Raw genomic sequence first — 22,721 nt, 5'->3', positions numbered from 1 at the left:
GTGCTATATGCGACCCTCACATACTGCGAGGGGGTCTTGGGAGCCTGGCCTGGGGCTTCGTTGGAGCAGCTGAGACCCTCGCAGGTGTCTAACCACCCCAAGATGTCACCTAGGCCACCTCCATGCAGTGATCTCCTAGTCATCCCTGTGCTGTGGCAGGCTTCAGGGCGCTACTTGTACACTGGAACTGGCGCTGCAGCAGGTGCCAGGCAGCCAGGTGCACCGAAGGGGCTCATCCGTGCCTCTCTCACTCCCTGCCATGCCCGGAGCAGAGAGTGAGCGCAGGTGAAGGTTCGAGCTCAAGGCGCTAGAAAAACACCAGAAGAGAAGGCACTGGTATTCCAGTACGAGACCGAAGGGGCGACCCTTGGAGTGCGTCCTCTGGCCAGGGTTGAGGCAGGGAGTTGAGAGCCGCTCCTCCAGGTTGGGCCGCCCTGTAACCAGGCTATAAACAGCGCCCAGAGGCCCCTGGAACCGAGAGCAGCACTTTCAGGTGCCTCTAGGGCCCTCGTGCAAGCCCTGGGGGGGGTGCCAGCTAGTGCGTGGGGCCTGGCAGTGCATGGCTGGCTGTCCTGGCCTCAGGGATTGCCCCACTGGCAAAGGGAGCAGCTTTCACAACTGGAGAAGCCCTACGAAGGGGATTTCTGCTCGCTGACAGGTGTGGGAGATGCGAGGGCGCGTCACTGACCCCCAAGAGCTCTCCCTCCGAGAGGCCTGGTGATCACACTCGTGCACTAGCGCAAGTCACATCCCAGTGCGCACACGATGTGCTTCCACACAGGCCCAGTCACTTACTTCCTGCGTTCACCTTTCTTTACAGAGGTGAAAGATGCTTTTCTCAAGTACACAACCTCCCTGTTTAGGGGTCAGCGAGGGTAGTGCCTGCCTCAAGGGGTGCGTTAGTGCAGTGTTACCTTGCAGCACCTGCCTGATTTATGTAGCGCTGTGAGGAGGAAGGGGCGCGTAGAGCACTAGCCCCCGTCCTTCACTCTTCCTGTCTCTCCATCCTTAGAGCCACCTTACTCTGCCTAATTTGCACGGCTTTAGGTGGGGTGGGTCCTGCCAGGTCTCAGCCTAGCACTCGTTAAGCACTGCCTTTGAACGGCTCTCCGTGAACCCTGCAGGAACCGGTGCAGTGGCACAGTGTGAGAAAGTGGCTCTGTATATACTGTTCCCAAATAGGTACAGGGTGTACAGAGTCCACAGTCCCCAGAGGTTTGGCAGAGGCTAAAGTTAGATATAACCTTACTCTCTAAAGTGGTAGCTTGGTCGAGCAGTAAGGCAGTATCAGAGGACAGTGTAAAGCATTTGTTGCACACACTCAGTCAGCAAATGGTCTCACACACTCAATAACTGAACTCTAGGCCAATGGTTTATATATAAAAAATATATATGCTTGTTTTATTTTAGAACCAACAATAGGTATTAAAATATACTTTCTCAGAATGAGATGCTTTATATTAATACTTTTGCAATATGAAATTGACTTTTGTAGAAAGTTACAAGTGGTTGCAACAGGCAACACAATTTTAAACACAATAATGCATTGAGCTCAATGGAAGTTTCAAGTTATTTGCAACAGATTACTTTTAGGATTACTTTTGGATTTCCAGGACGGGATCCTAGATTCATTCCTGGGTCAGTACTTGGAATCAAGTGATAAAAGTCGACTTAATTACTGTGATGATTTTTAGACAATATTTTGCTATTTTAAAAGTTGACAGAAAATATTTCATAGAAAAGAGTTAATGATTCCCTATGGCAGAAAATTTCAGTTGCAGGTATAGTATGTTCTCGTTACTTTTGTAATCCAGTACTGGGTGCCTAGACTCAGTACTAGGACCTTTATCCAAAACAGGTAAGTAATTACGTTTTCAGAAATTATACGATTTTTAAAGAATATTTAAAGTTTGAAGAAATTTCACAGAAAAACAGTCAATGATTTCCTACGGGAGAAAATTGGGTTACTGGTAAGTACAGTTGTAAGTATTTTTCAGAGTCAGTGCTGGGCACCAAGATCCAGCACTGTGAGCTCACCTAATAGCAAGTGAGTGTTTTCGTTACTCTGCTGATTTTTGGTGAATATTTTAAGTTTTGGAAAGTCCACACTTAGAAGAAATTTCAGGAAAAAACAGTCAATGTTACCCTATGGAGAAAACTGAGTTATCGGTTTAAAGGTAAGTACTCGAATGGCAGAGTTAAGGTTCTGGGCACAGGGGGGGTCTCCCAGGTTCAGGTAGGTACAGTTGGTTCACCCTCAGCGGCACAAGGGCGGCCGGGTGCAGAGAGAGTTAGGCCCAATGTTATCCTATGAGAGGTAGGGGGGCCTTGGTTGGTGGCTGCTGACTAGCAGGCCATGCGGCTGTTGAAGCTGGGCTCCTGGTCACTTACTCAGGGCAAGTGGGGAAGTAGATAGGTGTAGAGGTTGCACTGCCAGGGCCACTCGGGCGGCTGGGTGCAGGGTGCAGGGTGCTTTTGAGCCTTCGGGCGCTCAATTGATTTCAATGGGAAATCTCCGGTTTAGAAAGACTGCAAGCTCGGGGACGAAGATTCTTCAGGTGCCACCACCACTTCGAGAGGTAAGTTGGGTAGTTGGAGGACAGGTAGGTACCCCGGGATTAGGCACTGGGGGCCGCAGGGTCGTCCTCGTGGTCTTTGTTCACTCCAGCACAGGCCAGGGTTGGCGGGTGCAGAGTGCGAAGGGTTCGCGGTTCCGGGCTGCTGCCAGGGATTAGAAGTAGATTTTGAGTAGAGCCTCTACTCATGGGAGTTCCAGGGGTTTAGAGTCAAAAGGTAGCCAGGTCCTTCGGGGTTTGTGAGGTTGCTGGCCACAAGAGATGCCGGGTTGGAGCAGGAGCAGGTTCGAGGGTCAACAGGCCGGTAGGGCTGGGGCCAAAGCAGTTGGTGTCTTCCTCTTCTTAGCAGCTGCAGGGCAGGTCTTCTTTCTTCTAGCTCTTCTTCGGATTTCGGAATCTGGGGAAGAAATGTTCAGGGTGCCCCTAAATACTAGGTTTAGGGGCGTTACAGGTAAATGAAGGGCAGGGACCAATGGGTCCCTGTCCTGGGGTGGGTACACCCCCTACCCTGCCTCTCTCCTGTGGGAGGGGGGCAGTAGCCTAGTCCTGATTAGGCAGGGCTTCCCATCTTCAAGATGGCGAGAGCCCGGAGATGTGCTTCGCCTCGCCTCCCCCACCAGAGGGGTGGGGTTGACAGGCTGGCACATCCCCTGTCCTTATTTGGGGTTTCCAGCCAAGCTTCCCGCCAGAGTGGGGGGGTTGCAGTGGCCTGGGGAAGCTCACGGAGGCGGCATGCCTTTGAAGCTTCCCCCTGCCCATCCTGGGGGAGGAGATTTAGCACTTCGCCCAGGATGTGCATTGTTGCAGACCCAGGAGAGCAGGGGCTCTCCTACCCATGGGTCCAGCAACATGTCTGCTGTGTGGCAGCCTAAGTAGCCTCAGAACAGACGTGGATTGTAGGTTGGGTTTTAGGGGGCATCTCTAAGATGCCCTCTGGGGTGCTTGGTACATTAAATCCCACACTGGCATCAGTGTGGGTTTAATGTGCTGAGAAGTTTGATACCAAACTTCTCAGTCTTCAGTGCTGCCATTATGGTGCTGTGGAGTTCGTGTTTGACGAGCTCTCAGCACCATGTACTCTTAAATGGCAGCCATGCACTTACAGTGCCCAGGAATGGACCTGGGTTCTGTAGGGGCACAGGGCTCCTGCTCCTGTGCCCACACCATTGGCATAGGGCACCCAGCTAGAGGGGTGGCTGATGTATGCCATGGCAGTGTAGGTGGTGGGCATGGCACACAGGGATGTGTGCCATGTCGACTCTTTGTTTTGTCTTGTACCCAGACACCCAGCCTGCAAGGGCAGTGTGTGTGTAAGGGTACAGGGCCTGTAAGGGTGGCACAATGAGTGCTGCAGCCCTTAGAGGCCTTCCCTGGTCACAAGGCCCTGGGTACCTAGGGTACCATTTACCAGGGGCTGAGATGTGTCCAGGGTTTGCCAATTTCTGTTTTGTGTTTTAGGGAAGGAACATAGGCCCTGGGCACCTGATTGACAGGAGTCCAGGGCACACTCAGCCAAAGTACATTCAGCAATTCAGCAAAAAGTGGGGGCATGCCATGCAAGAAAGATGGCACTTTCTCACACGCAGTCCCTGCAGTACCTCGGAGTGGCTCTTTTTACGGATGTTGTCTCTGTAGTTCTTTCATCCGGCGCATCACCCCTGTATGGGGGGGATGGGGGCACACTGTGAAGTGATCGCCTCTGTGGGTTTATAGGGGCCACGATTGGGCGCTCTGGAGCATGGCTGCAGGTCATAAGAGTCTAGGATACATGCCCATCCAATCCGTGGCCTCGCTGAAGAAGGCTTGCAACGATGGTCACTCATGTGCTTCTGTGTAAAGGGGTGCACAGCACTGAAGGAGGTTACAATGGTGTGAGAGAGGGGGTGAAATGCCGGCAGAAGGACAGGGTGAAAGACGGTAAAGACGAGTAGGTCGATGACGTGTGAGATGGAAGATTCTGGAAGGGTGTGGGGGAAAAGGGCGTGAGATAGCGCCTAGCAGGATAAGAGGCTGCAGAGGAAAGCGATGTGAAGAGGGCGGAGTCACTGGGAAACTCCGAAGAACACTGTCCATTGACCTTTTATAATGATTAAGTCACAGTCACACTTTTGCAGAATGATTGTTACTCGTTTATCCGTTACTAATAACAAGCACTGGCAAAGCCAATAGGTCTTTCTTCTTTTAAGGCACATGTTTGCTATTCTGTGATGTGGGTGTAATCGGGGTTGGATAGGGATTAAAAATCGGCCCGGGCTCGCTAAAAAAAAGTGGCCCACATTTGCATACGGCCCTTTCGCAAAACACTGCTTCGGCGCTATTTTATAAACCAGCATTGGCATCGCCTTTGGGACCTTATAAGTGTTTAGTTATCCAGCAGAATATCCTTGGTGCAACAACATCAACTGTTGCATGGCTAAACACTTATGAGGTCCCAAAGGCGAGACCTATTGGCTATGCCAATACTTGTTAAAAATGTGCTTTTTAACACTCCTTGAGAGTGCGTGTTTTTTCTAGCTTTCTCTCCCATTTCATGCGATCAATCATTGTTATTATACCTTCGTGTTGAAAATTCGTCAATGTCAAAGTGAAGTCAGTATACTCATTTTAGAGATCAGACCTGTTGCCTATGTCAGTGCTCGTTAACTGCCTAGTTTGAGGGGGCAGTGGTAACAATGCAGCATGCTATGAAAGTTGCTTATATTGTAAAGTGGCGTGTGGCTAATGCTGTTAGACGCATGCAAGCTTCAAGTGTTCGCACCCGTGCACTTGAAGGCACCTGTTCCTGGGGCCGCGTTTCCTGAAGCTGAGCCAGCTGGCTGCAGGCCAAACTTAACTGTTCCGACTGATAATTGTATGCTGATACTAAGAGGCTTATGGATATGCAGCTCCTAAACCCAGGTGCCAAGTGACGCAAACGTAGTATAATCGCAGTGTATGCTGTGCTCAGTAAGGTGTAGGTAGTATCCAGTTGTTTTTGCTGAATTGACTGACCCTCAGAACCTGGAATCCATTGCCTGCCACTCATTTCCTGGTTCAAGTGATAACTTTCAACTCACTGAGCTCTAATAGCTAGGATCATACTGTAGCAGGATAGAATGAAAAAATAGGATAACCTGCACTGCCTCCGCTACTCTCCCGTAAACCCTGAGCAGCCTATATTCGTAAAGAAACTCTCATAAAAACGAATTTATCGTTTTTAAAACACGTATCGTCAAAGTGCTGAGGGAACCAGCGTATGCACTCATCAGAACAAGCATTGGCGTGGCCAATAGATCTGGTGTTGACCATAAATCTTTTGGCTTTGTCAATGCTTGTTTTGTTTTTTGAAAAATTGTTTTGTTGGGGAAGCTTCTGGGCCTTCTTCAATCGAAAATTTAGTTTGGTCTCAAAAAGCTCACATTCGCATATTAGTCCGTGGCACTTAAGGGAAATACTTTGCGTGTTGATGTGCTCCTTGTAACAGGGTAGAATGCCACCACTTAAAGTGAATTTAGGCAGTGTTTCAAATGGGATGAACCGTTGCCCCATGTTTTATCCTGTAATGGGTGGTACAAAATGTGAAGGACACAGTAACAGGCCAATGATTGAAGATGGATGTCTGAAATCCCCTATATATAATGCTTAATGTGAGCCGGTGCGGTGCTCCTGCATTTATTTTTGGGGAGCAGCACTTATTTCCTGCATCAGATGTTTACAGAGTGCAAGAGAGTCAAAGCATGCAGATTTGTGAAACAGAGGAAGATAAACAATGCAAAACCGTTACAAAAGGAGAAAGCAGGAACCTGCATGAGTGAGAAAAAGGGTCCGGGAGTGTCTGGTAGTGGAATAAGGACTACTAGTCTTGGTATTGGGCGATCGAAGTTTAATTGCACCAGCTGCTGGCTTCTGAGCATAGATTCGAGCACCGGCAATCTTTCTTTCACAAATGAAAATTATTCCTAACTATCGTGTAGGAAAGTTTCAATTCTGTTGAGGACACGGAGGCGAGGATTATGCTTTAACTCTCTTCGCTTTTTATTACAGCAGCCATTTTAAAACACATTTAATAACTTGGAAAAAACAAGAAAACTGCCAGTCCCATGATTCCCTGGAAATGGTATCAAGAAACAGCCAATCACATAACATTGAAAGTCCATTATAACAACCAATCAGGCTCCGCTTGCATCTGTAAGTGCCCTTCCTTTCTGTTGAGCTCTCCCTCTTTCGTCACGTGAGTCAGGCCTTAAGTACTTCTTCACTGGTCCTGCTTGTCACCGTCCGATGATGTAACCAGAGGGGAAGGAAACATTATGGAACCTTTCTTTTATATAGGAAAACAAATTCAGCTTTCGCACAATGAACAAAGTTACCAGGCTCGTTCGAGAATATAGTACAAAGCAATATATACATCCTGAACGTGTTCACTTACTCTCTAGGGAGGGATCCCTGTCGAGAAGAAGAATCCCTTCTCACCGGCTGGGATAATCCTCACCTCCGTGTCCTTAATAGAATTGAAACTTTACTAAACGATAGCTAAGAATAATTTTCATTCTATGTCAGGACCGGAGGCGAGGATAATGCTGGTTTAAAGCTTGCTCACTACCAATTGAGCCGTATCCAGCACGGGCTTGAAATAAAATCTCTTAAAAATGGAGTCGGAGGACCAATCCGCTGAGTTCATAATGTCCTCCAATCTTGCCACTGGTGAAAAGGCCTTGGAAACCATGGCTCCTCTAGCCGAGTGCGCTCTGAAGACAGACACGTCAATACCAGGCTCCTGGATCACCCAGCACACCCACCATGCAATAGTTGGGGAAGACACTGCCTTAAACGGCTTCTTGATACTAATAGAGTTGTTGTTCACCCAGGGGTCTGAATCATTCAGACATTTCCTAGTAAGCCTTAAGACACTGCACAGCACACAACTTTGGGCAATCTGAGAAGGCAGGGTACATGATGGTTCTGGTATGAGACTTAGTTCTTCTACAAACAGTGAAGGTCACCCCAATGGGGGAAAATATCCAGCCTTAGATATCCAGAGCCCGGACGTCTGACACCCATCTACGGGAGATGAGAACCAATAGCATCTCTGAACCGGAGGGAGAGATAAGCTCATTCCTCTCAAAAGTCTGCAAACAAGAGGATATTCCCCAGTTGGATCACCCTCCAATGGAATATTGCCAGCTGAAATGGCAGACCGGAAGGTGTTAATGGATCGATAGGCTAAGCCTACAGTCGCCAGACTAGCAAAGAAATTCAACACCGGGACTACATCAGCTCCCACGGGATCCAAACTCCGTTGCAAACAAAGTATCCATTGAGTCCAGGCTGATTTGTACCTCCTGACGGTACTGTCTTCCCATGCCTTGGATATGAGTTCCTCCGCTTGTTGCGAAAGGTCTGGACTGACCAGTGTCACCTATAATCTTCTAAGCCATTAGGGTCAGGGTACCCTCTAGCACTAACTGATAAGGCAGTTGATCCGGATTGAGAAGGAGGTGAAGGAGCAGGGGGAGTCGGATTGGAGAATCACATGATGAAAGTTCCAGAAGAACTGGAAATCAGACTTTAGATTTCAACACTGGGGTGATCATTATCACGTCTGCCCGCTGCCTTTGGATCTGCGTCGAAGCGCGTGTGATCATTGCGACAAGGGAAAGGCATAGCCCCATTCCAGAGCTCAGTCTTAGAGAAAGGCATCCATCGCTCGGGGGTCTGGTCTCCAGCTGAAAAATTGGAAAACTGGTGATCCAGCCGGGAGGCGAACATGTCCAATGAGAATGGGCCTCACCTGTTCTGCAAATACTCTGGGATGTAACTTCCATAGGCTGTAATCCAGAAAGTGGCGAGAGTGCCAATCCGCCACCTGATTTGCTTGGCCCAGGAGATATTCCGATGTCACTGAGACCTGATGGGCCAGATAAAATTGGCAAAAATTGGTCGCGAGGTCTGAGAGAATCCTGGAACGCGTGACCCCCCCCCCCCCCCCCCCGTGTGGTTGATGTATCGAGCCGCCAAGACGTTGTGCATCTTATGAAGGACAGAAGATTAGGCCCTGTCCTTCATCCAACAGCGGATTGTGAAAGAGCCCGTCAGGAGCTCCAAGCAGTTGATGTGCAAGGACTGTTCTTGAGGGGACCACAGAACCCCTGTAGCAAACTCGCCACAAAGTGCGCCCCAACAGGACCTGCTGGTGTCTGACTCTATGTAAACGTCTGGGGCTGAGCCAAAAATCGCTCTCCCATTCCACGCTTCCATGTGTGAGAGCCACCAGGAGATTTACTCCTGTACCTCGTCCGTGAGGGCGACTGTTTGTGAACAGATAAGGCCCTTGTAAAGATGGGAAGCTTTGAGTGGTTGTAGGTCGCAATAGTGCAAAGGTCCTGGAAAGATGGCTTGAATCGAAGAGGACAGGAGCCATAACAGGCGGGCAATATGACGCAACGAAGTTCGCAGTCTTGGTAGAGTGCACCGCAACTTGTTTCTGATCTTTGTCATCTTCCGAGATGGTAAACTTAGAGTAGAGATAGTGCAGTCTATTGTGAACCCCAAGAAAGTTACTGTCTGGGAGGGCACCAGGAGGGACTTTGGTTTGTTGATCATGAAACCCAGGCTTTCCATGAGATCCACTGCAACCTGCAGCTGGAGAGACAATCGATGGGGACATTGGGCCATGAAAAGTATATAGTCTAAATAAACAATGAGGCGAATCCCCTGCGCTCAAAGGTGTTCCGCCACAGGTCGGAGGACCTTGGTGAAACACCAAGGGGCAGAGGAGAGTCTGAGACATTAAAACCCGAAAGGTTGCTGGCGCCACACAAACTGAAGGAACTGCCTGTGTGGAGGGAAAATCGTAACTAACCGCCAAGTAGGTGTTGGCCGGACCAAGCATTTCTTGAAGATGATGGATGCCCTCCATCTTGAAATTTCTGTATACCAGCCATTCTTTGAATTCTCAAAGATTTATAATGGGTCGCCGACCCCCATCGGTTTTGTCCAATAAGAACAGGTTGATGAGAAAACTGCTGGGGTGGATGTTTGTTGGGTGAATAGTCTATTTGTCCACCATCGCGAGAACCTCTGTTTCTATCAGAACCACCTCTTCTGCAGAGAACTGAATTGGCTGGGGTCTGTTCGGTTGAAAAGGGTTGCCATAATATTCTATCTGGAACCCTCGAATCATTTGCAGAATCCAAGTATCTGACGTTATTCCCTCACAGTCGTGTGTGAAATATGACAGTCTGTCCCCGACTTGTACCAAAGAAGAAAGGTGAACACTCACCGTAATCGGTCTGGTTCGACTGTCCTCTGGAGCCTCTGCAGCACTGGCCTCTTGGTGGGTAAACGTTTGCAAAGCAGGAATGATCGGAGTAATATCCTCGCTTGGAGCCTTGCCCTCTGGAGAAGGTTTGGGATGTAGTGCGGCCAGCGGTGCAGCCCCTACCTCGGCTGGCCCCTTGGAAAACCCGGGGGGACCCTTTTCATGGAGGACTGGGACTTGTCCTTGGAAGTGAAAGTATTCACGAACTTGCCCAGTTCTTTTATGAACAGCTCCCCAAAAAGCCCCCTTTGGCTATCGCACCAGTCTCTAAAGTGGCGAGGTCCCCAAGCTTTGGGTCCACCTTGATCAACAGCAAACGGCAACGTTCTGCAGACAGTGCACAGTTGCCGTTACCCAAAAAGATAACTGCACTCTGCGCCCATCCGGAAAGCGTCTCCGGTGAGATCAGGGAGCCCGAAGTCTTGGCATCCTCTGCCATGTCCAGGATCTTGGTAAATGGGCCCACAATATCCAAGAGCTTGTCCTAGCATGCCCTCCAGAACCGGTCTATACCCTTTTTTTGGGTCCTTTGCAAATTTCACCAGGAAAGTGGCCATCCTGAGGTCAATTTCGAGGGTTAGGGCTACTTGTCCTTCTAGAGTAGGGCGGGAGCACTCAGTCTGCAAGAAGCTACGAGTCTCCTTTTCTAGATGTTTGCGGAGGCAGTTGGCCACGTATTGTGCCACCTTGTCGCAGGGGGACCAAGTCTGCAGATCGTGGATGAAGAATTTGATCAGCATATTTGATCCTGGCGTGGCATAAGGCACTTCACTTGACACGGGTCTAGAGGAACCCGCTTACTCATCTGAGGGTGAGTCGTCCCATTGGGGGTCAGGGGAGGGTAATGCAGATTGCTCCTGTGGCGTGTCCAAATGGGGGTTGTGGGGGCGGTGTGTTCTGGGCCAAGAAGGCCTGCTTTAGCCAGGCAAAAAGCATCTAGGTCAACTCCCTCCTCCCTAGCTTGTTCGCCGGCTGTGCAACCGGGGACGGGGGGTGGGTTAGAGGAGGAGGAGGGCCTCAGTCTCTGATGCTGCTTGGGGCCTATTCACGAGCAATCAGCTGCGCAATACGCTCTTCCGTGGGGCCCATAGCCTCATCTAACACTCAGTAGATGAAGGCATCAACTGCATTGTAAAAAACCTCATCCCAAGGTAGGCATGCCAAGGGATCCTCGTAGGTGTCATTCAGGAGTCTTCCATGTGGAAGGATATCACCCTGATGGCCACTGAGAACTAGTCAGAGGCAAGCTAGAGGCTGCTCCTGTGAGACAGTCCCCACTGGGACCTTATGGGCAGTCTAGAGACCAGGAGATTGGAGCTGTGGGTGCAGGTAGTCATTTTGTATGGGCAGAGCCATACAGGAGGGGTCCAGGCCCCAGGAACACTCACTCCTGGTAAAGAGAAAGAGGGGGCTCAACAGAAAGAAAGGACTCTTACAAATGCAAGAGGAGCCTGTTTGGGTGTGTTATAATGGACTTCCAATGTTATGTGATTGGCTGTTTCTTGATACCATTCCCAGGGAATCATGGGACTAGTAGTTTTCTCGTTTTTTACCCAGTTATTAAATGTGTTTTATAATGGCTACTGTAATATAAAGCAAAGGGTTAAAGCATAATCCTTGCCTCCGGTCCTGGCATAGAATTAAGCACTGCCTATACGTATGTATGTTCTACATATTATTTCAGTAAAATCAAAAGTTCTTTGCTTACGCCAAACCTAAAAAAGAAAGTAAAGCTACTCTGTCCTTTCAGACGTGCAACACCAAAGCAGAAGCATGCAAAAAAGCAAGTTTTCAGTGCCAGTCATTCAAATGACCTTGTGACTGCACATAGATGTGCGGCCGCCCCACCCTCTAGAAAACTGCCTCTTAAGAATATTATGAAGTCTTCAATAAATATCTGTTCAGACAGGATCAGAAAAGGTGCGTGATTGGATAATAAGCAAAGGATAAGCAGTTCTGCAGAGCAAGTGTAAATGAGTTCTATCACCCACTAGAGATGTGCCCCAACCTGACAAGCACCACAATATTTCTACAATCAATGAACACAAATTATAGGCTTGAGGGGCAAGGCCTGAACTTCAGACGAAGTCTATTTTTTCTACCCAGCCTTGCCAGGCATTTGTTTTCCCATTTGCGAGAAAAGAGCCATACAATAGCCTACTGTTGATGTGATTGGTGTTCCCAAGTTAAGAAACAAAACTGAAGATGAAGGGTAGGCCCTCAAAAATAATACCCGACTGATTCAGGCACAGTTGGAGGTCCAAATTGGCCATCCTGGAGGTTGAGACACCACCATATGTTGGAAGAATTGTTGATCAACCTTTATTATGAATGGAGACAAGATCACATGTACAAATAATAACCAATCCTTATTGGACTTAATTAGCTGTTGTTCCTTAGAAAGTTTTAAAGTGTTTAAAGATATTTCTTAGTGATAGAGATGTGTTTTTCAAGTAGGCAAGTGACTTTATAAAGATTATCATGATGGAGAACCCCTTATTACTGGCACGTAAATCTGTATATCTGAGATTGACACCTTTTAATTGTAATGTTTATGCAACTGAGAATATACAAATGTGACATTAAAATACGTTTGTATTTATACTGTATGTTATTGACCCTACTGACTCCTTTTGTGTTTTAAGTCGCTGACAATCCAAACCAGCTAATTGTACTAAATGCGCACTGTATACGTTCTAAAATATGTTATGCATTGCAGTTTGTTTTCTCTGTCTACTTGACTTGGAAATTTTAATTAAAAAAAAAAGTTTGCGTTATTGCCCGTAAATGTTTTGATAACAGAATGCCGAGCTATTGTAATTCAGATTGCCGTTTAGTTGGTAGCTGTTTACTTACAAAGTTGATTTTCTGTTTAAAGAGCTGCTGTAGTGAAGCAGAGGCACAGCAAGCAGGACGGAGGCAGAGTCCACCTCAGCCGATTCAGTGTGAGCTTCCCACGGTACCTGTTCAGATAGGAGCGAATTTCCTTAAAGGAATTTCTTTTAATGAGTCTGCAACAGAAAACCTAAAACTCAAAACGGTAATGTATTTCTTTTGTTGTCTCTTTCATGTAGGGCAGGAGTTGTCTTGGTTGTGCGCCATCTTGTTCCAAGAAATTCATGAAAGAAATATGCAAGTGTTGTTAAAAAGGCAATATTTGGCGAGTTAGATAATAATGTGCAAATTTGTAGCAGTGCCATTCATGCAATTATCTAGGCTTCTTGCTACGATTCCATCATAGAGTTAGTAGAGCAGAGGCGGAGTAAACCTCTAGATTTAGTCTACAAAGAGGCACTGATAAACTGCACTTAAAACAATCTGGAAGGTAAATATCGATTTATTAATAAAGTAACTCCTTTTCATGTTAGGCTAGAGCCGGGTTTAGTTGTGTACCAGAAATGATGTGAAAGGAAAAACAGAATACAGTGTGTTGATTTTTAGGTCTCGCCTGACCCAGCGCATGCGCTGGTCTGGCGAGACTTTTTGAGAGGGCTCCAAAAAGTGCTACCAGGCCAGCCTAGGGCTACAGTGCATGTGCGCGGGCGCACGCGCCGCTTGACCGCAATTACTTTCACTTTTGCGGCCGCTTTGATGTTTGATCACGATCACTTTCGCGGCCGCTTGGCATAGCCAATAGCTCTCGCTTTTGGGACCTTATAAGTATTTAGTTATGCAACTGTTGCATGGCTAAACACTTATAAGGTCCCAAAGGCGAGACCTATTGGCTATGCCAATGCTTGTTGTTTTTGCAGTTCTAAAGGTGTATTATGTTTTTAAATTGATGAGCAGAGTAAAAAAATAATCGCTCTCCGCAGTTCCACTATGGAGGGTCCCCGACACATGCTACCCCCAGCGAAGGTGAGGCATTTGACACTGTTTTTTAGTGACTGTGTCACTGGATATTTTCCCTATAAAGGCACCGGATCTCAGTCACACCCAGCCTATGGGAATAACTCTAGTTGCAACCTGGTGCATGCCTAGATAATCAAAAGGATGATAGGTAATATGAAGCGCCACAAAATAGTGCTCACTTGATTACAGTTTTACCACATGTGATATTGTTGAATAATAATTGGCATCCTCTCACACAGTTATGAATCATACTCCGGTTTGTGATAGTTAGTACCATATTAGTGTTGTGATCCTTAAGAGAATTTACCCTTGCAGGCCTCATAGTCTCGGCATGACTGATCCTCGACATACCACGACACGGCCACATCACCCCCCACTTGAGAAACCTGCACTGGCTCCCCGTCAACAAGATGATATCCTTCAAGCTCCTCATCCACGCACACAAAGCACTCCAAAAGACCGGCCCAGCCTACCTCAACAGACTGCTCTCCTTCTACATCCCCAACCGCCAGCTCCGCTCCGCCGATCTCTCACTCGCCACCGTCCCGCGCATCCGAAGAACAACCACCGGCAGGAGATCCTTCTCCCACCTTGCCGCCAAGACATGGAACATCCTCCCACTGAGCCTACGACAGACCCAAGACCTGCTGACCTTCAGGAGGATACTCAAGACCTGGCTGGCCGATCAGTAGCGCACCCTACCCCCCCCCCCCCCCCCCCCCCAGCGCCTTGAGACCCTCGCGGGTATGTAGTGTGCTTTACAAATGATTGATTGATTGTCATTTTCATATTCTTATTACTCCAGGAGCACTTTCAGGGAGGAGCTTATAGCACGTTTCAACATGGCAACAGGTTATGCTCATTTTTCGCTTTTCATAATAACTAAAAACAATAGGAGTTGAATTAGAAGACTTTTGTCCAATTGGGTGTTTGAGATTAGAGCAGAAACGTGTTGACTGATTAGTTGCAACGTGCCCTACTAACCCATGTCCCTTTATTTTTAACCTTGTGATAGTAAGGCACTATGTAAGATTTGTGCTGCCACCTTTTACACAGTTTAAACAGTTGTTAGACTCTTGAGAGAGGAATATTGATATCAACTTATTAGTCACAAAATATTGCAGCATAAAGAGATTCATGGTACTCTCACACTAACCTCCTCACAAAAAGAGCTGAAGGTGAACTTGCTTAGTACCTTAATTGCTAGCGAGGATTGACTCCAGCCATGAAGCGTATTTACCCAGCGCACTGGATTGATGATAGTCGTTAAATCTCGTGCATTTCCCACAAGACAAAAGCTTGTCAGTCTGTTAATGTTTTCACTAGGAACCCAGTAGGTCCTTCTTGGCACTTTGGCAACTGCAGGTTTGGAGCAACCTGCCAGCACTGAGCGGAAGGAATAGTAAGTTGTAACCTGTGCATCTCCCTCAAGTTAACTGCAGCTGATGCTTATTGGGTAGGTAACACCTGTCCGAGATTGTCAGGCATATTTGATTTATTATTGTGAATTCTGGCTGCCTTTTACCAAACATGAGTACAAGCAATACATCCAAACTGTTATTTTTAAAGGCTTTATTTTAAGCCAATTTTAGTGCAGAATAAATTGGAGTATAATTGCAGAAATCAGGAAAATTCTAGCCCGAACAAAAGCGCAGAATGTAAATATTATGACATCATATATACAATGCATTTTTGAGGATCCTACAAGCCTAATCTTTAAATATCAAAGGATTTGCCTTAATAAGTGTTCGGTATTTTGATTAAATCAACACACTTTCATACCTGAACTTCATGTTATTTCACTCCATGGGCCTATCTGCAAGATAAGGCCACGTTGGTTCTCTTCAATGGAAAAGTAATATGAGACAAATGGCACTGATGGCCTAGGTGGGAGACTGCTTGGAGCAACACTTCTCTGCCATTTGAAATGTCTTTGAAGTCCTGATCTCTTTCGTGGAGAGGGCTCTGAACAGCTCATTTATACTATTCAAAGAAATTATTTTGTGAAAAATAAACCTTGGGATCGTGATATCAAGTGAGAAAGATAACCTGAGAATTCTCTTGCATGCTCACAAAAACATTTATGCTTGGCTACTCATTGGAGCTTTAGGACAAACAAGTTGTGGTAACTAATACACTTATTTTCATATGCTACATTGTGCAATACATACTGTAAAAACACTCCATAACTACAATGCACATAGTTACACAATAATGAAAATAATTGCATTAGCTCTCACAAATGTACAACAATTTATTTGGCCTTCAGCTTCAATGAGTAACTAATATCACAATATAGAGGTGCTCCTAATAGACGTATTGCACAAAATGTATGACAATACAGTCTTGTTTTTGATGTGGCTATGCTTCTTATTCCAGACATACAATTGCTTGTTTCCAGACTGATGGATCTCTATTTGCCAATTACAGAAGAGTATAGGTTATTGCACTATTCTGGTAAAGTAATATTCCTAGCATACTCCCTTTAGTTGGCAGGACCCAACCTGAATGTGCAGACTTTCAAAGCTGAGATTTACAGAGATTGTGTTCTCGGCTACAATGCTCCCTATAATATATATCTGAGATGTTGTTGCCTTATTTATGTATTTCCCTTGCTTTCTTACTTTATCTCCAAGTCCCCTCATTTGGAAAGGGATGAGCTTGCTGTTCTCTTCATTGTATCTTAATATTAATGAAGATTCAGCGGTACAGGCGAGAACCTTTTACTTCTGTACCACCAATTCTCTCTCATTGGTGTCCTGACTACATTTATAAACTACCCTTTCTCCTCTCTGATGCAGTTACTGGAATGGCATCAAACATGTAAATGTTAGGTTATATGCTGTTTGAATCGAGGGAATAGCTGTCACGTGGGGCATACCGGATTTGTGAATTCCCTGGTCATTCTGACCATGAGTTTGGAACTAAGGTTGAGTGCTGAGTCTTCAAAACAGCTGCTAAAAAAAAAAAGGATTTTATTTGCCGAAGCCATTCTGTACTTGTCTCTTTACCAGTCCGTTGCCATAATTATTGGAAAGTGTGTGTATTCTAAAACTAGTGACTTTCACCTATCCCTCACTCCCCCTCTTGAGCAACCTTATGCATCTTTCTAAATTGTAAATCATTTTGACTATCGCGCTAATGGCTGTTTGAGTTGGAGGAAGTGGGCAGGAGATTGACTCTCCTATCAGACGCCTGCCTTAGGAACAGAAAGGTCAAAAATGTATAGTGTATTCCCACAATATCAAAAACATTTATGTGGTGTCTTTCGCTATTCTTTAGTACTTTTGAAAGAGATCACGTTTGACCAGAATTCTACATGCACTGGGCAAACAGCATGATTATTTGGGAAAGAGACCATCTTTATTTCAAAATGGAGTTGCGGGAATTTATGCAGTAGCCTTAGAATCTTTTTTCTATTGAAATGATCATTTCCATTTGCAAAGAGTTTTGATATCTCAGGAACTCGATATACAATGGCCCTGTCTTGGTTATCCTGCAGTTAGAACTTGCAGCTGAGTCGGCATGAAGTAGAAACCTATTTTCCAGAAAAGGCAATGGACTTAGAAATTCAGGGGCCAGTGGGTTTAATTGTGTTTGGGTTTCTTTTCCGGATGGAAGGAAGGATGTGTTTGGTACATGCACACCCTGAGTGATTACATTTTTCATTGTTCTACTACAAGCCCCTTTGTCCCTAGTAGTCGATTGGTCATCTATCTGTGCAAACTTTATTCTTCGGGACTTCCTCTAGGTAATTGTACGATTTACTTTTTCATCACATTCTTCATCACCTTTGCCTTGTTGTTGATGGCCATCCTCAATTCTGCTTTTTGTGTTGTTGGGATGATCGAGGTAGACTGATGGGAATGAATAGCACGGAGGGGCACCTGAAACAATACATGACTTGTGGCCTAGGTATGATTCTTCAAATCTGCGTAAGTAGTAAACTGTTCTTTCCCTATTCACTTTCCTCCTTTTAGGAATTATCCTGAGTTGCATAGATTGTTTTTTTAAAGTTCCATAAAGATGGCACTTTTGAACCTGTGGTGTCCTCGCTTATTTTGTTTCCATCTCCAGTATTTGCCCTTCCGGCAACAGACAGAAAATTTTGGTTAGTTATATATTTTAATATTGTAGTTTGAATTTCTACTGTTTGATCAGAATTAGATGTTACCTTTTCCAGCTAATTTAAAATAGATTTGAGTATCTTCTGAAATGTCTGAAGGGACTCAGATAATTACATGTTTGTTTGCGGGATGTCATGATGTCAAAAGTGGAAAGTCTGGAGAGCAAGATAAATTCTCTTCCATCTCTCTTACAGTGCTCGGTATACATTTGAATCGTTCAAGTTCTATTTCAGCGGTTTGCTCCCAGCCGTGTATGGGAGCCGACTCAGATCTATGTCAGGGAGTGTATACTCCGTTGGTGGAGCATGTATAGAGGCAACTTCTGAAGATATCTGCTCATTAATTATTTCAGTAGATGGAGGGGGCTACTGCATTCTGAGAGACTTTTGGCAATTGATCTTCTACGTTGATTGCCGTCATGTCATTAGGTTCTGTCTGCTGTTTCTCTGCCACCTTTAAAATGTTCCCATTTCCTAGTGATGGCAGGGGTAGTACAGGAAATAAATGGGAATCGTTAATCCTTCTAAAGCACCGATGTGCACAGATTTTTTTCTTCCCTATATTTACTGTTTGCACCTTTCCTTGCTACTTAATTAGAACAGTGTGGTTCCTTAGCTTTTTAATAGTCATGTTGGAGAACAGATTTTCCTCCCCTGGAAGGAAGTGATTGCCGCCTTCACCCACAACAGCTGAAGTTAAAGGCCTCTAAGGTTTATGCACACAAATTTACGAGACCTAAAGTCCAATTCAAAAATGCCTAGAGGGAGAGTAGAGTTAGTGGGCAGGCATGAACATGGATACACTTGGAGACTGAAGATTAGAACAAGTTGAAGGTATTCAGTGTGTGAGAGGGCATTGCTTCAGATGTTTCTATTGCCGGTCAGCAAATCTGCAGTGAGAGCTGGGAGTGCTAGTGCTCCATCTCCACACCCCGTCTTAGCTAGGCCGCTTCCACATAAGCAGGAACTTCACCTTTTGCTGAAGACACTAAGCCTTCAGCTTCTCCCTCAACCTACGCCAGGTCACCATACCTCTCAGAAAACACACAAAGCGGCACTCAAAGCACCTGTTGAGCAACTCTTACCTCTGCTGTTCTCCGCTGACTGTTGTGGATCGATTTTTCCAAGTCATGTAGATAATGAAAAATGCCCTTTTCCAGAATGCAGCGTGCTGCTTGCTCCAAAAGCGCTGGAAAACTATTGCTACACACTAAGAGTGCTGGAGCGCCACTTCCTCCTGCTCCCTTCTCCTTTGTCGCAGCACCTCACTCTGCTTTGGCGGTAAGACAGTGCGGCCCGGTGTTATGAGGCTTTAGGCTCTGAAGTGGCCCAAGGAATGCGAAATACGTTGTTGGCCACCTGACAACAGAGCTTAAAACTGGAGGGGCGGAGTGGGTCCTGGGGCCAAAAGTGTCTGCTGCGTCAGCGTTAAAGCACGGAAGCCTAACTGGAGAATTGGGCATACAGCCTTAGCTCTGGCGGAGTTCCTCTGTCCGCCCTTGTGCTCTTGTGCTTTCCCTTAATACTTCCCCCGCCTCCAATACCACAGCCAGGGGGCAATGCTAGGTACAGAGCGGAGGCCAGAAACTGAAGCCACCGGCTTCCATCGTGGCTTCGATCGCAGCTCTGCCCAGAACACATCAAACGAGGAACTTTCCAATGCCTGACAAATCATGCAATCTGACAGAGCAAACCGCCCAATTACTAGCCAAGCCATGTAAGACTAAATTTCTTTCCAGAAACCAAAGATGCATCCTGAAAGGACTTTGCGTACATTAGACGCAAAAGGCGCCATAATGTACTACATAGAAAAGGCAAAGCCAAACAAAGACTCAACAGCTATTCATATCAGTTTCAAATACTTTCGTAGGAAGGCCTGTAAGTTAAAAGACAATCGCAAGATGGGTGGCACAAACAATTCAGTTGTGCCGCACATACGCAGGAGAAACTTTGATTGTGGCACCAAACACACATTCAACACGAAGGAAAGGGGCAACCGTTGCTTTTCGGGCAAATACACTATTGCAGGAAATCTGCTTGACAGCAACGTGGTCATCAGTACACACCTTTACAAAACATTACTGTGTCGACATACAAATGAACATGGAAGCACAAGTAGTACAAAAGGTTTTACAACATCTGTTTACAAATCAATGCCCATCTTCAATCCAGCCACCACAAGGTTAAAAACCGCTACAAAATCAATGCACAGCATATGCTCCCAGAAAAGATTCACGCTGCAAAATGTATAGTTTGTTATCTGTCGGTGTAGTTTTGCAGCTTGAAGAATTTTCTTGATTCACAAGTGACCTTCCTACCTCTGCCAAGAAGATTGAAGGAGAAAGAAACATACAAAATAAGAATCTGAAGATGGCAACCAAAGGTGGGAGCTTCTAAAGGAAGCAGGACAACGTCGCAGGGGATACCAAATTGAGGTTCCAGTGACTCCCACTAACAAACAAAAATCTAAAAGAGAAGAAGTACTACAAGAAAGTGGAGAATTCCAACTCCACCATTAGATGGCTAAAACATGCACAGCATGTGAATCAAGAAAATTCTTCAAGCTGCAAAACTACATCGTACCTATAGTTAAGGAATTATATGTAACAGGAAAAGACTGATAAGACTGCCAGGCAAAAGACAATACTATCAAATATCTTGCACATCTTTTAGACCAAACCCTTTTCTACACATAATTGAAGGTACATCTGTCTCCCATAGTGGCTTATACAAGGGACTCAATAGGTAGAATTTTTGTTTTCAATATATCAGTCATCAAAAGATTCTTAGAGCAAATAGAGTTACACCGACAAGATTGGCACCCATGCCAAGGTGGAACTTCAACGTGGTGTTAAGTCAGCTCATGAAGCCCCTGTGAGCTTATGCAAAAGACTGCTCTCACTCAATACACTTAAGACAACCCTTCTCATCACTATCATTTTCCTGCGTAGGGTTAGTAAATTACAAACTCTCAACACAAGAACCATACCTACAAATATATAAGGACAAGGTAGTCATTAGGACAAGTCTCCAATTTCGCCCAAAAAGTCATTTCACACTTTTAGGTCAACCAGACTATCCAACTACCTGCCTCTTTCCAACAACAAAGACCTAAGCAGAAAGGGCTCTATACACAGTAAACATTAGGAGAGTGGTTATCCAGTATTGGGCTATCTTTCATAGATTCACATGCCTGAATCATTCCCTGTCGCCGAGGCGGGAGTCCCACGGTAAATACAAAAGTAGTGCCAAAAGTAAATAACATTAGTAGGCTAAAAGAAAAAGCCTAAGGCATACATCTTAGTAGCCTATCTACATCATTATAGTAAAAAGAACCAAAAATGTGTTCTAACCAATCCGCTACCAGCACCCTCTAGAACCTTCCCAGCAGAGGCAGTTCTCCTCAGACTTTCACCGCACGTCGTGTGGAAGGGAGTTTCCCTGAGAGCCACTCAGTTCTTCTAATGTCTGACAGGAAAGCTCTGTTCGAGGCATATGAGCTGCAGATTATACACTGTGCATAGATCGCCATCTGGTGTTGGGCCCGGATGTTTGCAGGTTGTTTTTCCTCTTGGAAAGTCTTTGGAAGTCACAAGTTCGGTGACTCCTCCTTTGGTTCGTATTGCGCATGGGCTTCGGCTCCACCCCCAGATTGTTTTTTTTCCGCCATCGGGCTTGGATGTAATACTTCGCGCTCCGGTTCCGAACTTTTCCAGTTCAACGATCGACGCAAAAATCCTCGGTCATCGAGCTCCTTCAGATAATACATCATCTTAATCACCTTCTCTTCGGCACTTCTTCGATTCCGGTCGTCGACGGCGGCCTTCGGGCCTATTCCGGCTCCGGTCTCGGCTGATGGAAAGAACTCCCTTCAAGAAGTGCCCTCGATGTGGGTCCAAGTTTCCCCACACCGATCTTCATGAGGTGTGCAACCTCTGCCTCTCCCCTGAACACGAGGCTCGAGACTGTCCCGTCTGCAAGTCTTTTCGCTCTAAAAAGACTATTCGAGATCGACGGGCTAGATGCAACATGGCGCACTCCTCGACCTCCGCTCCAGTCGACATCTTCGGGGACGACGTCGAAGCTCCGGGACAGCAGAACATCGAAGAAGAGGATGACGACCTCGTCAGTGCTTCCGAGGCCGACGACTCAGATGTGGAGGACATCACCCCGGCGCAGAGGGTCATGAGTACAATACCCCCTCCCACGCCGATACCCAAAAAGGCTTCGGTCACACCTTCACCTTCGTGCCTAGGCAAGACCAAGGATACTGCTTCTCACACCCCACCTTCGGGCCCGGTAAAGAAGCCTATTAAGCCTTCCGGCAGCTCGGGCTCAAGCCAGCCTACCAGCGGTACCGAAAAACACCCTTCGGCACCATAGAAAAGATCGGCCTCCATCTCCACACCGAACCCAGTACCAAAGCCTTCGGTGTCGAAACCTGCCCTTCCGGTGCCGACCAAACATCACAAGGCCCTCGGCACCGACACTCCCGTGCCGAAGCCTTCTTCGGCACCGACCAAAAAATCGGAGGTCCCAAAGAAGCACGGCGCCGACCGAACAACCAGTGTTGCAAGAACTTTTCACACCGGATCCTCTCCAAAAGACACTCACCAAGGATCCAAAAACTTGACATTTGACATTGACTTCAAAAAAGAGACACTTGGACATACCAGCTCCACCTCCAAAGAGGAAAGACACTGCTACCTCCCCTTTCAGAGTGCCTTCCCCACCTCCTCCACCCTCCCCACCTCCACCCTCTCCACCCCTGCCTCATCGTTCCCCAACCTTGTCTCCTGTCCCAGATGATTTAGGAGACCCTTATTATGATCCAGCAGATGTGCCACAAGACTCCACCCCTACTGGA

General features: G+C 46.4%; 1 protein-coding gene across 1 annotated transcript in view; it reads left to right on the top strand.

The window, feature by feature from the left end:
- Positions 1 to 22,721, top strand: part of GARRE1 (granule associated Rac and RHOG effector 1) — a 690,207-nt gene that overhangs the window by 289,570 nt on the left and 377,916 nt on the right. Inside the window, exon 6 of the mRNA XM_085639654.1 lies at positions 12,755 to 12,916. Coding sequence (XP_085495780.1) covers positions 12,755 to 12,916 — 162 coding nt within the window. The remainder of the gene's footprint in view (positions 1 to 12,754; positions 12,917 to 22,721) is intronic.

This window comes from Triturus cristatus, chromosome 12, assembly GCF_964204655.1.
Source record: "Triturus cristatus chromosome 12, aTriCri1.1, whole genome shotgun sequence".
NCBI lineage: Eukaryota > Metazoa > Chordata > Amphibia > Caudata > Salamandridae > Triturus > Triturus cristatus.
Note: the sequence above shows the minus strand (reverse complement) of the source record. Positions and strands in the feature narration are given on the sequence as shown.